General features: G+C 44.2%; 1 protein-coding gene across 4 annotated transcripts in view; it reads right to left on the bottom strand.

Moving 5' to 3' along the window:
* Positions 1-380: 380 nt before the first annotated feature.
* pcgf6 (polycomb group ring finger 6) overlaps positions 381-14,500 on the bottom strand; it is a 93,723-nt gene continuing 79,603 nt past the window's right edge. For all 4 annotated transcript variants that reach the window (XM_078564972.1, XM_078564975.1, XM_078564973.1 and 1 more), the window contains one exon: positions 381-1,177. In XM_078564972.1, coding sequence (XP_078421098.1) covers positions 1,130-1,177 — 48 coding nt within the window. In that variant the 3' untranslated portion in view covers positions 381-1,129. The remainder of the gene's footprint in view (positions 1,178-14,500) is intronic.

The following is a 14,500-nucleotide window of genomic DNA, read 5'->3' as shown; positions in this document are numbered from 1 at the left end:
TGGGAGTGAGAGCGCTTTACCCCATTTTAATCCTATGCTGTACTTGTAGCGGAAATGTTTGATGGAATATTTGATTGCAGGGATAACACTGGTCCTGATTTTAATCGCTCCATCATTGATGGTCATGCCTTCAGTTGCTAAGCTGAGCTCTGGAATTCCCTCCCTAAACCTCATTTTCCTCCTTTAAGACGGTCCTTAAAAGTAATCACTTTGACCAAACCTTTGGGCATCTGCCATACTTTCCTTTATATTGCTCCTGTGAAGTTCTTTGGAATGTCTATTACATAAATTTAAGGTGTTTTGGTCATCATGTACTGGAGCAATTATCTGAAGTCCTGGATTGTAACAGAATACATCAAAGATTTTCTTATAGAATATAATTATTTTCATATTTCATATCGTAAACAATTTCGTTCCAATTTTATTAATCAGCAAAAAATTTAACAAACTGGAGAAAAATATCTAAAAATTTTCCTGAACAGTTTAAAAAATTAGCAAGGTTCTCTGTACAAAGGCAAAAGGTCTGAGTGTTGATATCAGCTCCAGTCACAGCTGTCTCACCATCACCATCAGTACCAGGTTGTGACATCACTGCAGTCAGTACCAGGATGTCACATTTGGTCAAGGCCAGTATTCAGAGATGGCATCACTGTGGTTCTACGTTGCTAGTGGTCAGTACTGGGATGCAGTGTCACAGCTCATTCCGATGGACAGTGACATTGTGTGCAGTTAAAGTTGTCTCAGTGTTGGTGCCAAATACAAATATTTTAAGTCACCTACGGTACAGTGCAAGCTCAACAGGATGCAAAACTTCTGTCGCATAAATAGAGCAGGAACAGGGTGAGAGATCCAGAGGATGAGGTTGGGGTAACTGACAGCATGTAATGTTTTGCCATGTTGCACTACTGATCCTTAAGTGATCATCTTTTCAGTGCTGGCAATGCAGCCTCTGATAATGGCCACACTGAAGCTGATCAGAGGAGGCCGTGCAGCCTCTGATTCTAGCCACACTGGAGCTGATCAGTGCAATTTCCAAGCAGAGCACAGAAAATGTGCTCCTTTACATCTTGTTTGATGTCACAAGGAATCCCAATAACATTACTGTTTGATAATGTGAGAGAATCCATCATCATTTCTGAGATCGCACGAGTCCATAGTGTAGAATAAGTAAACCATCCTGAAACAGAGTAAAGACAAATGTGTCATTTATTAAAAGCCTTTCTCTCAATTTCCCCTTTCTCCCACCCCAATGTCAATGAGCAACAATGCAAATGATCCTGGATTATGTGGTTTGTGCTGTGAGCCTCTGTCCTCTAGGAGCTGGGTGGAGCTACACCAACCCATCTCAACTTCAAATCATTAACAGAAATCTGCAGCAAACTGAACAGGAATGGAAAATAAACATCAGGATATAATATATTTTAGGAGAGATATGGAAGGAGACATGGGCAATATTGATTAAAGAGGGAACGTATTGTGCAGAGAGGTTTACTGTCGATAAGTATGGGAACAGAAAGCCAATATGTTTGGAGCTCACACATTAGTCAGGGATATTAGATATATTATTAGCATTACAAATTGCCAAATTATGGGAAGGAAATGGAAGAGGAAATTTGCAGTCAGATTTGAGAGATGAGCAGAAATAACAAAACTTATTTTAATTATCCCCTTACTGATTAGGACAGAGGGAGTCAATGGAAAAAATGGTATGGGACATTAATGCACACAGGACTGCTTCCTATAGCAGTGTACTACTTCAAGATTGTAGGGCAATAGTGTGATATAGTAAAATCTTTATTATCCAGCATGCGAGGAGAATGGTGCCAGTTAATCATAACCGGTTAACGGAGAATTCCATTTACCAATGGAATACAGAGCAATACTTGTCTCAGGAACTAATATGCAAGTACTCAGGAAGTAAAGGGCAGTATTCCTTTTACTTCTAAATCTTCAACAGTGCATTAAAACATCAATTAAAAATCTAAATTAATACGGTATACAGGGACGGGTTCTGGATAACTTCATAATTGCTTCTGGTGGGTAAAGTGATGATTCTTATTAGAGGAATATCAGAAATTCTGGATAATAGAGGATTCCGGTTGGTAGAGGGCCGGATAACACAAAGTTTACCGTATTTTTGAAAAAGAGATTGCAAAGGTCCAGAGTAACCCGAACCCCAATATTGCATTAAAAAGGCAAAGTACTGGTAGTGTCAGGATGCTATGGATGAATAAAGAGCTTAGAAACCAACTAAAAAAAGAGATAGGCCTGGGAGCATTAAAGATTCCCATTCCTTTGCTCCAAATCCTGAAGCTTATTAGTTGCTGCTAAGCTGCTTAATTTCAGACAGTTAAACATCTGTTAGTTTTACAAACATCTGAAGATTCCTAAGCCTTGCCTCTTGCCAACCTGTGCCTAGTCTGTCTCAAGTGGGTTATGTCTCTATGGAGCTAGACACTCCATTCCAAACGATGCAAATCCACTGTGTGGATTGCTCCTTGTTTTCATTTTATATGATGGGCTTGTGTACACGGAAAATATCTGGTTTACCAGATCAACACATCAGCATCTTGCAGTTCAAGCAGGACTGCAAATCTCAAGCACATTCAGAAGGTGTTTTTCAAAGTTTTGTTGATCAGTTAGTGATGTTAATTTACTGAACGCTCCTTCATAAGTGAGAAACTTGATGTTACAGTGCTGCATAGCTTCTATAGTAAATCCCTGGGTCACGGACCCTTTCTCTCTCTCTGTGAGCTGGTTACTGTGGGCCTGGAAATGCTCACTCAGCTACTATCTTAGTAAGTGAATGGAATGCAGAGGCAGGAAGAGAAGCTGAGAATTTCCCCAAAGCTGTTTCTACTCCATATCACAACTTCACCAGATGTGCAGTGGAAAGCCCGGTTTACACATTTAAATGGCCAATTTGCCACATTTCTGGTGACAAACTCTGAAGGAATTCCTGCCCAGAGACTGAGAAAGAGAGAGAGGGGTAGTGAGAGAGACTCAGTGAGAGTGAGAGAGAGAGAAAGAGAAAGCCAGTGAGAGAGAGGGAAAGGGAGAGAGGCAGGGGCAGTGAGAGAGGGAAAGGGAGAGAGGCAGAGACAGCAAGAGAGAGAGGCAGCGAGAGAAAGAGCGCAAGAGAACAGTGGGAGAGAAAGAGACACCAAGAAAGACAAAGACAGCGAGAGAGCAGGGAGACAGTAAGAGAGAAAGATAGTAAGCAAGAAAGACAGTGAGAGAGAAAGATAGCGAGAGAGAAAGACAGCGAGAGAGAAAGACAGCGGAAAAGAGAGGCAGCCAGAGAGAGAGAGAGGGAGATACAGTGCAAGAGACAGAGAGAGGAGCAGCAAGAGAAACAGATAGCAAGAGAGAGAGACAACAAAGGAGAGAGGGAGAGCCAGAAAGAGAGGGGGGCAGGGAGAGAGAGATAGATAGAGAGAGAGAGAGAGGCAGTGTGGGAGAGAGAGGAAAGAGAGAGACAGCAGAGAGCAAGACAGTAGAATGAGAGAGAGAAAGAGAGAGTCAGCAGAGCGAAAATGAGACAGAGAAGCATAGAAAGAGAGTGAGACTAAGCGAGAGAGACAAAAAGAAAGATAAGAGACAGAGAGAGAGATGAACAGGGACAGAGAGAAAGTTGAGAGAGGGGTTGAAATGCACCATCTCTCCTTCACCCATCACCCATGTGCTCGTTGTTCCACATTGGCTCCTGGTTAAACAGTGTGTTGATTTTAAAATCCTCATCCTTGATTTCAAATCATTCCATTATCCACAACTCTCCCTATTTCTGTAATGTTCTCCAACCTTACAACGCTCTGAGGTCTCTGGGCTCTTCCAAGCCTGGTCTATTGAGCATCCCCAATTTTAATTATGCTACCATTTGAGGCTGTGCTTTCGACTGCCTGGGCCCTCAGCTTTGGAATTCCCTCCCTAAAGCTCTCCGCCTCTCTTTCCTCCATGAAGATGCTCTTTAAAATCTACCTCTGACTAAGCTTTTGGAACTTCTCCTAATAGCTTATGTGGCTCGGTGAAAAATTGAACATAAGAACATAATAAGTAGGAGCAGGAGTTTGCCATTTAGCCCTTTGAGTCTGCTCAGCCAGTCAATAAAATCGTGGCGGATCTTCTACCTCAATTCCACCACCCCGCAGTATCTCCATATCCCTCGATTTCCTTCGTATTCAAAAATTGACCTCTGTGCCGAATGTACTCAACGTCTGATCATCCACATTCGTCTGGGTGGAGAACTCAGTGAAGAAATTTCTCCTCATCTTAATCCTAGATGGTCAATCCCTTATTCTGAAACTGTGACTCACCCCCACCCCTGCGATCTAGATTCCTCAGCCAAGGAAAAGATCCACCCTCCCCAGCAGCACTCTGGGTGTACCTACACCACGTGGAATGCAGTGGTTCAAGGTGGCTCATCGCCACCTTCTCAAAGGCAATTAGGGATGCAAATGTTGGCTAAGCCAGTGACACCCACATCCCATGAAAGAATAAAAAAACTACCCTGTTAAGCCCCTTAAGAATTTTGAGATTTTGTTTGATTCTTCTAAACTTTAGGGAATAAAGGACTAATCTACCCACCTTTACTCTAAGGAGAATCCCTTCCTCCCAAAAATCAGTCCCGTGAACCTTACTCTAAGGCAAATTTATCCTTCCTTAGGTAAGGATCCAAAACTGTACACAGTACTCCAGCTGTGGTTTCACCAAGGCCCTATATATTTGCAAAAAGACATTTTTACTCATACGCCAATCCCTTCGTAATAAATGCTAACATACCATTTGCTCTCCTAATTGTTTGCAATGCCTGCATGTTAACTTTCAGAATGACTCTCAGGTCTTTTCTGAATACCAATTTTTCCCAGTGTCTCACTAATTAAAAAAATATTCAGCTTTTCTATTTTTCTTTCCAAACTGGATAAATTCACACTTCCCTACATTATATTCCATCTGCCATATTTTAGCCACTCACTTAACCGATCTACCTTTGAATGTTGCTGCAAAGAGAGACATTGTGCAATATTCAAGTTCTATAATAGCAAGCGACTGTTTATCTATATTCCTTTGCAGCATGTATCTGGTAAGTATCTGGTGAGTGGTTAAGGTCTATACTATTCCTAAGGTTTAAAATAGTACAGGTATTTGTGATAAGATTAATAAATATATAAAAGAAAATAACTAATAAAATAATTAAATAAGTATGGCAGGACAGGTGATGTGTCACAACTGCAGCATGTGGAAGCTCCTGGATACCAGTGTTATCCAGGGCAAACATGTCTGCAGTAAGTGTGCGGCTGAGGAGCTTTGGCTCAGAGTCATTGAGCTGGAGGCTGAGCTGCAGACAGAGCTGCAGACACTGCAACACATCAGGGAGGGGGAAAGTCACCTGGACATTTTGTACCAGGAGGCGGTCACACCCGTGAGGATAGGGCCTTCTGATTTGGAAGGTGGTCAGGGACAGGAAGGCGTGACTGCAGCTGAGACAGGTAAGGGGACCCAGAATGCAGAAGTGTCAGCCTCTGCAGTTCTCCAACAGGTTTGAGGTTCTATCAGCTTAAGACCATAAGACATAGGAGCAGAAATTAGGCCAATCGGCCCATCGAGTCAGATCCGCCATTCAATCATGGCTGATAAGTTTCTCAACCCCATTCTCCCACCTTCTCCCGTAACCTTTGATCCCCTTACCAATCAAGAACCTATCTATCTCAGTCTTAAATACACTCAATGACCTGGCCTCCACAGCCTTCTGTGGCAATCAATTCCATAGATTCACCACTCTCTGGCTAAAGAAGTTTCTCCTCATCTCTGTTCTAAAAGGTCTTCCCTTTACTCTGAGGCTGTGCCCTCGGGTCCTGGTCTCTCCTACTAATGGAAACATCTTCCCCACGTGCACTCTATCCAGGCCTTTCAGTATTCTGTAAATTTCAATCAGATCTGATCATGGCACTGTGGTACATGAAGCCATTCAAGTGGTGGGGGCAAAAAGGAATGCAGTGGTAGTAAGGGATAGTATTGTGAGGGGGATAGACACTGTTCTCTGCAGCAACGAGACTCCAGAAGGCTGTGTTGCCTGCCTGGTGCCAGACTTTGGGACATTTGCTTAGGGCTGGAGAGGAATTTGCAGTGGGAGGGGGAGGATCCAGTTGTCATGGTCCAGGCAGGTACTAATGACATAGGCAGGACAAGGAAGGGGGTTCTGCATAGTCAGAATGAAGAGCTAGGCACCAAATTAAGAAGCAGAACCTCAAAGGTAATAATCTCTGAATTATTACCTGAGCCATGCGCAAATTGGCATAAGGCAAATAAGATTGGAGAAATGAACGTATGGCCCAAAGTCGGGAGTGGGAGAAGTGTGTTCCAGTTTGTGGAGCACTGGCACCAGTACTGGGGAAAGTGGGGGATGTACTGTTGGGATGATCTAAACCTGAACCATGCTGGGGCTGGTGTTCTAGCGAGCCATATAACTAGGGGAGTAGAGAGGGTTTTAAACTAAATAGTGGGGGCAAGGGATCAAATTTGGGAAGATGTGGTAAACCAAAAAGAGTAGAGACAAGACGAAAGAGAAAGATACTCTCATGGGAAATGACAAACAGATCATGACAGGAAGGGACAGATATACAAATCTAAGACTAAATCAGCAGATAATGCTAGACGTTACAAAAATAATAAAAGGGCAAAACTAAAGGCATTGTATCTCAATGCATGGGCATTGTATCTCAATGCATGTAGCATTCGAAACAAAACAGATGAACTGATAGTGCAAATAAAAATAAATAAGTACAATCTGATAGCTATTACAGAGACAGGCTACAAGATGACATAGATTGGGAGCTAAATATTGAAGGGTACGTGAGATTTAGGAAGGACAGGAAGCTAGGAAAAGGCAGAGGGATGGCTCTGTTGATTAATGAAGTTATTAGCATATTAGAGAGGGTTAACCAGGATATAGAAACCAGTGGTTTGGGTTGAGATGGGAAATGATAAAGGCAAGAAGTCACTTGTATGAATGGTGTACCCCCAAATTGTAACTATATGGTAGGACAGAGTATAAAGGAAGGGATAATGGAAGCTTGTCAGAAAGGTACAGTGATAATCTACAGTTTACAATGCATATAGACTGGAAAAATCAGATGGGCAAAGGTATCATAGGTGAGGAGTTCATAGAGTGTTTTCAGGCTAGTTTCTTAGAACAGCATGTTCTGGAGCCAACCAGTGAGCAGGCTATACTAGACCTGGACCAGAATTTTGATGTTGGCTTGCGAGGGTGGGCCCGGCACACCGACGCGTAAAATAATGTGCGGTGACATCGGGTGTGCGTCCCAACGTCACTGCGCTTCATTTAGATCTTTCGTTCGGCAGGCGCGCTCTGGAGGCGGCTGCACGCCCGCTGAACTGTCAAAGGCCTGTTAAGGCCATTAGGGAAGTAATTAAGATAATTAACAGCGCTGCTCGTCGGGCAGGCGAAGAGCCCAAGCGGCCTTCGCATTTTTCAGCAAACCTCAGCCATGAGCGGGATGAGGTTTCCTGAAGGTTTAATAATATAAATAAATAAATTCTGATAAATTGACAAACATGTCCCAGCTCATGTGACACCGTCACATGAGGGAACATATGTAAATAATTTTTATCTTTCTTTATTTAAAAATTTCAATTTGAACTTAATCTCCCTGAGGCAGCTGTGCCTCAGGGAGATTTCTGCGCTCTTTCACGCACATGCGCAAAAGAGCGCAGGCTCCAACTCTCCCTCCTTCCCCCCCGCCCGCACAGGGAGCGCTGAGCACTACTGGCCTTGCATCACGCTGGGCAGGCCTTAATTGGCCTGCCCACATAAAATGGCGGCGCACAGCCAATTGCGGGCTGTGCCCGCTCCCGACTGGCCCCCTCTACATTGAGAAAATTCTCCCTCTGGTATTGTGAAATGAGATAGGATTAATTGATAACCTCATTGTGAAGTCACCCCTAGGTAGCAACGATCATAATATGGTTGAATTTTACATTCAGGTTGAGGAAGAGAAGAATGGGTCCAAGACTAGTATTTTAAACTTAAACAAGGGCAATTATGATGGCATGAAAGCAGAGCTAGCTAAAGTGAACTGGCAAATGAGGTTGAGAGATAGGTCAATAGAGATGCAGTGGCAGACATTTAAAGGGATATTTCAGAATACACAGATACTTTCCAATGAGAAAGAAAAATTCCAAGGGGAGGACCCACCCTTCGTGGTTAACTTAAAAGTTAAAGACAGTATTAAACTGAAAGAAAAAGCATATAATTGCACAAAGACGGATGGCAGGTCATATTAGACAAGAATATAAGGAACTGCAAAAAATGACAAAAAGATTAATAAGGAGGGAAAAATTAGAGGAGGAGAGAAAGCTAGCTAGAAATATAAAGACAGACAGTAAGAGTTTCTTTAGATATTTAAATAAGAAAAGATAGTTAGCAAAGTGATGTTGGTCCTATAGAAAGTGAGTCTGGGGAATTAATAATGGAAAAGAAGGAGATGGCAGATGAATTGAACAGGTATTTTGCATCAGTCTTCACAATAGAGGATATAAGTAACATCCTGGGAATAGCTGTAAGTCAGGAAATGGAAGAGAGGGAGGAACTCAAGAAAATTACAATCACTAGGAAAGTGGTATTGAGCAAATTACTGGAGCTGCGGGCTGACAAGTCCCCGGGTCCTGATGGACTTCATCCTCAGGTCTTAAAAGAAGTGGGTAGTGAGATAGTTGATGCATTGGTTTTAATTTTCCAAAATTCTCTGGATTTGGGAAAGTTTCCATTAGATTCAAAAAGGGAGGGGGACAAAAAGCAGGAAATTACAGGCCAGTTAGCTTAACAACTGTCACAGGGAAAATGTTGGACTATTATTAAAGATGTTATATCAAGGCACTTAAAAAAACTAAAGGCAATCAGGCAGAGTCAACATGGTTTTGCGAAGGGAAATCATGTTTAGCCAATTTATTGGAGTTCATTGAAGGAGTAACATGCGCTGTGGATAAACGAGAACCAGTGAATGTACTGTACTTAGATTTCCAGAAGACATTTGATAAAGTGCCAAATCAAAGGTTATTGCAGAAAATAAAAGCCCATGGTATAGGGGGTAACATATTGACAATGATAAAAGATTGGCTGTCTAACAGAAAACGGACAGTAAGCATAAATGTGTCTTTTTCTGGTTGGCAGAATGTGACGAGTGGTGTGCCACAGGGATCAGTGCTGGGGCCTCAACTTTTTACAATTTATATAAATTACCAGGATGAAGGGATTGAAGGTATGGTTGCTAAATTTGCTGTTGACACTAAGATAGGTAGGAAAATAAGTTGTGAAGAAGACATAAGGAGGCTACAAAGGGACATAGACAGGTTAAGTGAGTGGGCAAAGATCTGGCAAATGGAGTACAACAGGGGCAAATGTGAAATTGTTCATTTTGGCAGGAAGAATAAAAATGAAGCATTTTATCTAAATGGTGAGAGATTGCAGGGCTCTGATATTCAGAGGGATCTAGGTGTCCTAGTGCATGAATCACAAAATGCTAGTATGCAGGTACAGCAAGTAATTGGGAAATCTAATAGAATGTTATCGTTTATTGCAAGGGGAATTGAATACAAAAGTAGGGAGTAATTATGTTTCAATTGTATAGGGTATTGGTGAGACAACATCTGGAGTACTGTGTATAGTATTGGTCTCCTTATTTAAGGAAGGATGTAAATGCGTTAGAAGCAGTTCAGAGAAGGTTTATTTGACTAATACCAGGAACAGACTGGTTGTCTTATGAGGAAAGGTTGGACAGGCTAGGCCTGTATCGACTGGAGTTTAGAAGAGTAAGGGGCAACTTGATTGAAATCTTTAAGATCCTGAGGGGCCTTGACAGGATGGATGTGGACAGGATGTTCTCTCTTGTAGAAAAATCTAGAACTCCAAACTGTTTAAAAACATGGGGTTGTTCATTTAAGACAGAGGTGAGGAGAATTTGTTTCTCTCAGAGGGTTGAGAGTCTTTGGAACTCTCTTCCTGAAAAGGTGGTGGAAGCAGAGTCTTTGAATATTTTTAAGATAGAGCTAGATAGATTCTTGATTAACCTTTCAGCTACTGTTACCGGGGTAGGCGGGAATGTGGAGTTGAGGTTACAATGAGATCAGCCATGATCTTATAGAATGGCTGAGGGGCTGAGTGGTCTACTCCTGCGCTTAGTTCGTATATTTGCATCCTCCCTCAAAGCTTACATTCCCATCTAACTCTGTACTGTCTGTGAACTTGAACACTTCACACTGAGTCCCCTCATCAAAGTTATTGACATAGACTGTAAATAGCTGAGGGCCAAGCACTGATCCCTGTGGTCCCCGTTTGGTTCGATAATGCTCCTCTGAAGCACATTAGAGTGTTTTACTACATTAAAGACGCTACATAAATACAAGTTGTTTCAGTCGAGAGAATAAGAGACAGAGAGAGACAGGGAGGGGGAGAGACAGAGGGAGAGGAGACTGAGAGGAAGTAAATAATCAGAAGCAAGGAATATGAAGGAGATGGAGACTTTCACGCCACACAAGTGCCAGGCAACGACCATCTCCAACAAGGGAGAATCAACCACCGCCCCTTGATGTTCAATGGCATTACCATCACTGAACCCTCCACTATCAACATCATGGGGATTACCATTGACCACAAACTGGACTGGACTGGCCATATAAATACTGTGGCTAAAAGTGCAGGTCGGAGGCTCGGAATCCTGTGACAAGTAACTCACTTCCTGACTCCCCGAAGCCTGTCCACCATCTACAAGGCACAAGTCAGGAGTGTGATGGAATACTGTCCACTTATCTGGATGAGTGCAGCTCCCACAACACTCAAGAAGCTTGACACCGTCCAGGACAAAGCAGCCCGCTTGATTGGCACCACATCCACAAACATTCACTCCCTCCACTACCAACGCACAGTAGTAGCAGTGTGTACCATTTACAAGATGCACTTCAGGAATTCACCAAGGCTCCTTCGACAGCACGTTCCAAACACACGACCACTACCATCCAGAAGGACAAGGGCAGCAGATAGATGGGGATGCCACCACCTGGAAGTTCCCCTCCAAGCCACTCACCATCCTGACTTGGAAATATATCGTTGTTCCTTCACTGTCGTTGTGTCAAAATCCTGGAAATCCCTTCCTAACAGCACTGTGGGTGTATCTATACCACATGGACTGCAGCGGTTCAAGAAGGCAACTCACCACCACCTTCTCAAGGGCAACTAGGGATGGGCAATAAATGCTGGCCCAGCCAGTGAAGCCCGCATCTCGTGAATGAATAAAAAAAAATCAGAAGTCAGTGGACCGGTATGAGAGAAAAGTAAGGCAAAGCTAGGCATTGCCTAATAGCTGTCTGGTTTATCAGTCTTTACTGATACGTCTGAGAAGCAGTGATTGTGGCGTGACCTACACTGAGCTGTCAATGCTGGCACTGAGTGACTCAGCTGCTGCCAGTTCCCTGTATGCTTTTTCTCCAGAGTATAATTTTTCTCCAGAATGAATCTCTCCTTAATGAGATCTTCAAACAAAACATAGCCTTGGATGGAAAACAGACGTATTATTGATTCATGTAATTGTTCCCAGACACTCTGTATAGATCAATAAAGTGCCTGTGGACATGGGAATGATAAATCGCATGAAATCAGACAATGGTAAGGACCCATGTTGTCAGTGACTACAGTGATAACAACAAGAAACAGGTGCATGGATTAAGCTGGGAGCAGACTGTGGGCCAGTGGACAAGACACAGGGAATGTAGAGCTTGGACGGAAATTTTCATAACCTTTGCTGCAGTTTCCCAATTCCATGGACCTGAAGACCCAAGCCTCAGTTTATCTCATTGGCCTATATCACATCTACCCAGTGCAGGCATCTTTAGCACAGTTACAAACAATGCCAATATTGGGACAAGCTGTGTTCACATCTATTGCAAAAACCAACAAGGTTTCCTTTGTAGTTCAACACATCCTATGCTACATAGCATGGTTCTGGCATCAAGGTAGTCACACGTGTAATCTACCATAGCCATCTTGGCCTTGTGACAATATTGGAAAGGTTTCTAGTCCAGCTGGAAGTTGCCAATAGCAGGAGTTGGCAGCAGTTAGCAGTGAAGAACTGAGAGCAGATGGTTTTTATTTCAGATTGTAGGCTGCATCTAATCTTGGCTTTCGCCTCCTCTACAGTTGAGTTTCGTGATCACTGTTCAACTCTCAAAAAACAAGGCTATACTGTGCACTATCCCTTCCATATCCAAAAGTGCAATGATTGGCATTCTTTGTTCAGTCAAAGGGGATCAAGATCCCTCTGGGATATAGACCCCTTAGGCACTCACTCTCACTGGGGTACGGGTCCCGCACACGCGCTGACTCTCACTGGGGTACGGGTCCCGCACACGCGCTGACTCTCACTGGGGTACGGGTCCCGCACACGCGCTGACTCTCACTGGGGTACGGGTCCCGCACACGCGCTGACTCTCACTGGGGTACGGGTCCCGCACACGCGCTGACTCTCACTGGGGTACGGGTCCCGCACACGCGCTGACTCTCACTGGGGTACGGGTCCCGCACACGCGCTGACTCTCACTGGGGTACGGGTCCCGCACACGCGCTGACTCTCACTGGGGTACGGGTCCCGCACACGCGCTGACTCTCACTGGGGTATGGTCCCGCACACGCGCTGACTCTCACTGGGGTACGGGTCCCGCACACGCGCTGACTCTCACTGGGGTACGGGTCCCGCACACGCACTGACTCTCACTGGGGTACGGGTCCCGCACACGCACTGACTCTCACTGGGGTACGGGTCCCGCACACGCACTGACTCTCACTGGGGTACGGGTTCCACACACACTGACTCACATTGGGGTACGGGTCCCACACACACTGACTTTCACAGGGGTACAGGTCCCGCACACACTGACTTTCACTGGGGTGCAAGTTCCTTTACAACAACAGGAATGTGACTGACTGATTTTTACTTTCCAAAACCAGGGGCAGAGGCTAATAGTAACACCTCAGCTCATGCTAAACAGCCAGCTCAGACGGAGATGAAACCTGTGGGGGTTGTGGTGGTGGTGGAGGTGGGGGTTTTGGAGGGGCGGGGGGGTTGCGGTGCAGGGCACTTGGCAGACAAAAACTCATCTTTGCAGCATGTGTGGCTGTGACTGTGACCTAGCTCAGGTCCTAACCGACCAGCCACTGAAAAATAATTTAAGCAATGAGAGCGCAATTGATGGATCAATTCCAATCACTCTACTTCATTTTTATCCATTCGGTGTTAGTCCATGAGCAGTTATAGGGTCTTAACATTATACTTGGCGTGAGCCCACTCTGTCTGCTTTTGGGGAAGTGCAGAGAGACCGTACTGCACAACTTGTTCCAAGTTTGCTCCCCCAAGAGCAGCTCAGGCAGCAATGCCAGTGTAATCTGTGGGTCAGATGATGGAATGTGTGCTTGGCTAAAATTAACAACTTGCTTTTATACAGTGCACTTAAAAATCCACACAGTTAATATTCAGGGTGACTAATAATTTGATCAAATAATTGGTTTCTAAGGAAGGTCTTAAAGAAGGAGAGAGAAGTGGAGCGGTGGAGAGGTTTAGGGAGGAAAATCTAGTGCTTTGGGCCTAGACAGCTGATTGTGTGGTGAAAGGTTTTCCTTTCACACAAGAGGCCAGAATTGGATGAACATAGCTTCGGAGGGTTGTAGGGCTGGAGGGGATTACAGATATAGGAAGGAACAAGAAACTTGAACATGAGGATGAGAATTTTAAAATTGAGGTGGCATTGGATGGGGAGCCAGAGTTGGTGGCTGCCCCTCAATTTGAGGATGATGTCTACTCAGGGTGGTGGGTTTCTGCCATGGATCTTCATGTGACTGAACAGGCCGATTCTTGACCTGCGGATCTTTGAGCACATGGTAAGGACGTCCCACAAGATAGTGGGACCTGGAGTGCAGGATCTGCTTCCTTTTCTTTCCTTCTCTGATGCCGCTCTGCCTCATCATTAAGATGTTGGGACTCAAAGCCTGATGCAGCTTGGTCAAGGTGCTGCCATTCTGAACGAGTGGTGACAAGCTACCCCCAGTCAATAATGTCAATGCTGTCACACTTCAAGGAGAGCTTCAGAGTGTCTTTGAAGTGTTTTCTTTGTCCAGCTCGGAACGTTGGCCATTTGAGAGTTGAGAAACCAGGACCTAGCAGGGAAGATAACTTTCGGCTATCTGGACAGAGTGTCCAGTCCATCAAAATTGATGTTGCAGAAGTTTTGCCTGAACACTTGTGGAGCTGGCTTAAAGAGGGATGCTAGTATTTGTCTGGTGGTCCTCCTATTGAGTCTGGAGGCTGTGGCATTGTAGGAATGGTGGGTGCAAATGACAATACAGACAACAGGGGCTTGGAAGTTTATGTTGTATAGAAGGTAGGACGCTGACCAGAAAAGCACAGGAATAGTAAAGACTGGAGGTGACAAAAGCATGGAA

Source organism: Cetorhinus maximus, chromosome 20 (assembly GCF_964194155.1).
Source record: "Cetorhinus maximus chromosome 20, sCetMax3.hap1.1, whole genome shotgun sequence".
Classification (NCBI taxonomy): Eukaryota; Metazoa; Chordata; class Chondrichthyes; order Lamniformes; family Cetorhinidae; genus Cetorhinus; species Cetorhinus maximus.
This window is presented reverse-complemented; position numbering and strand designations above follow the sequence as displayed.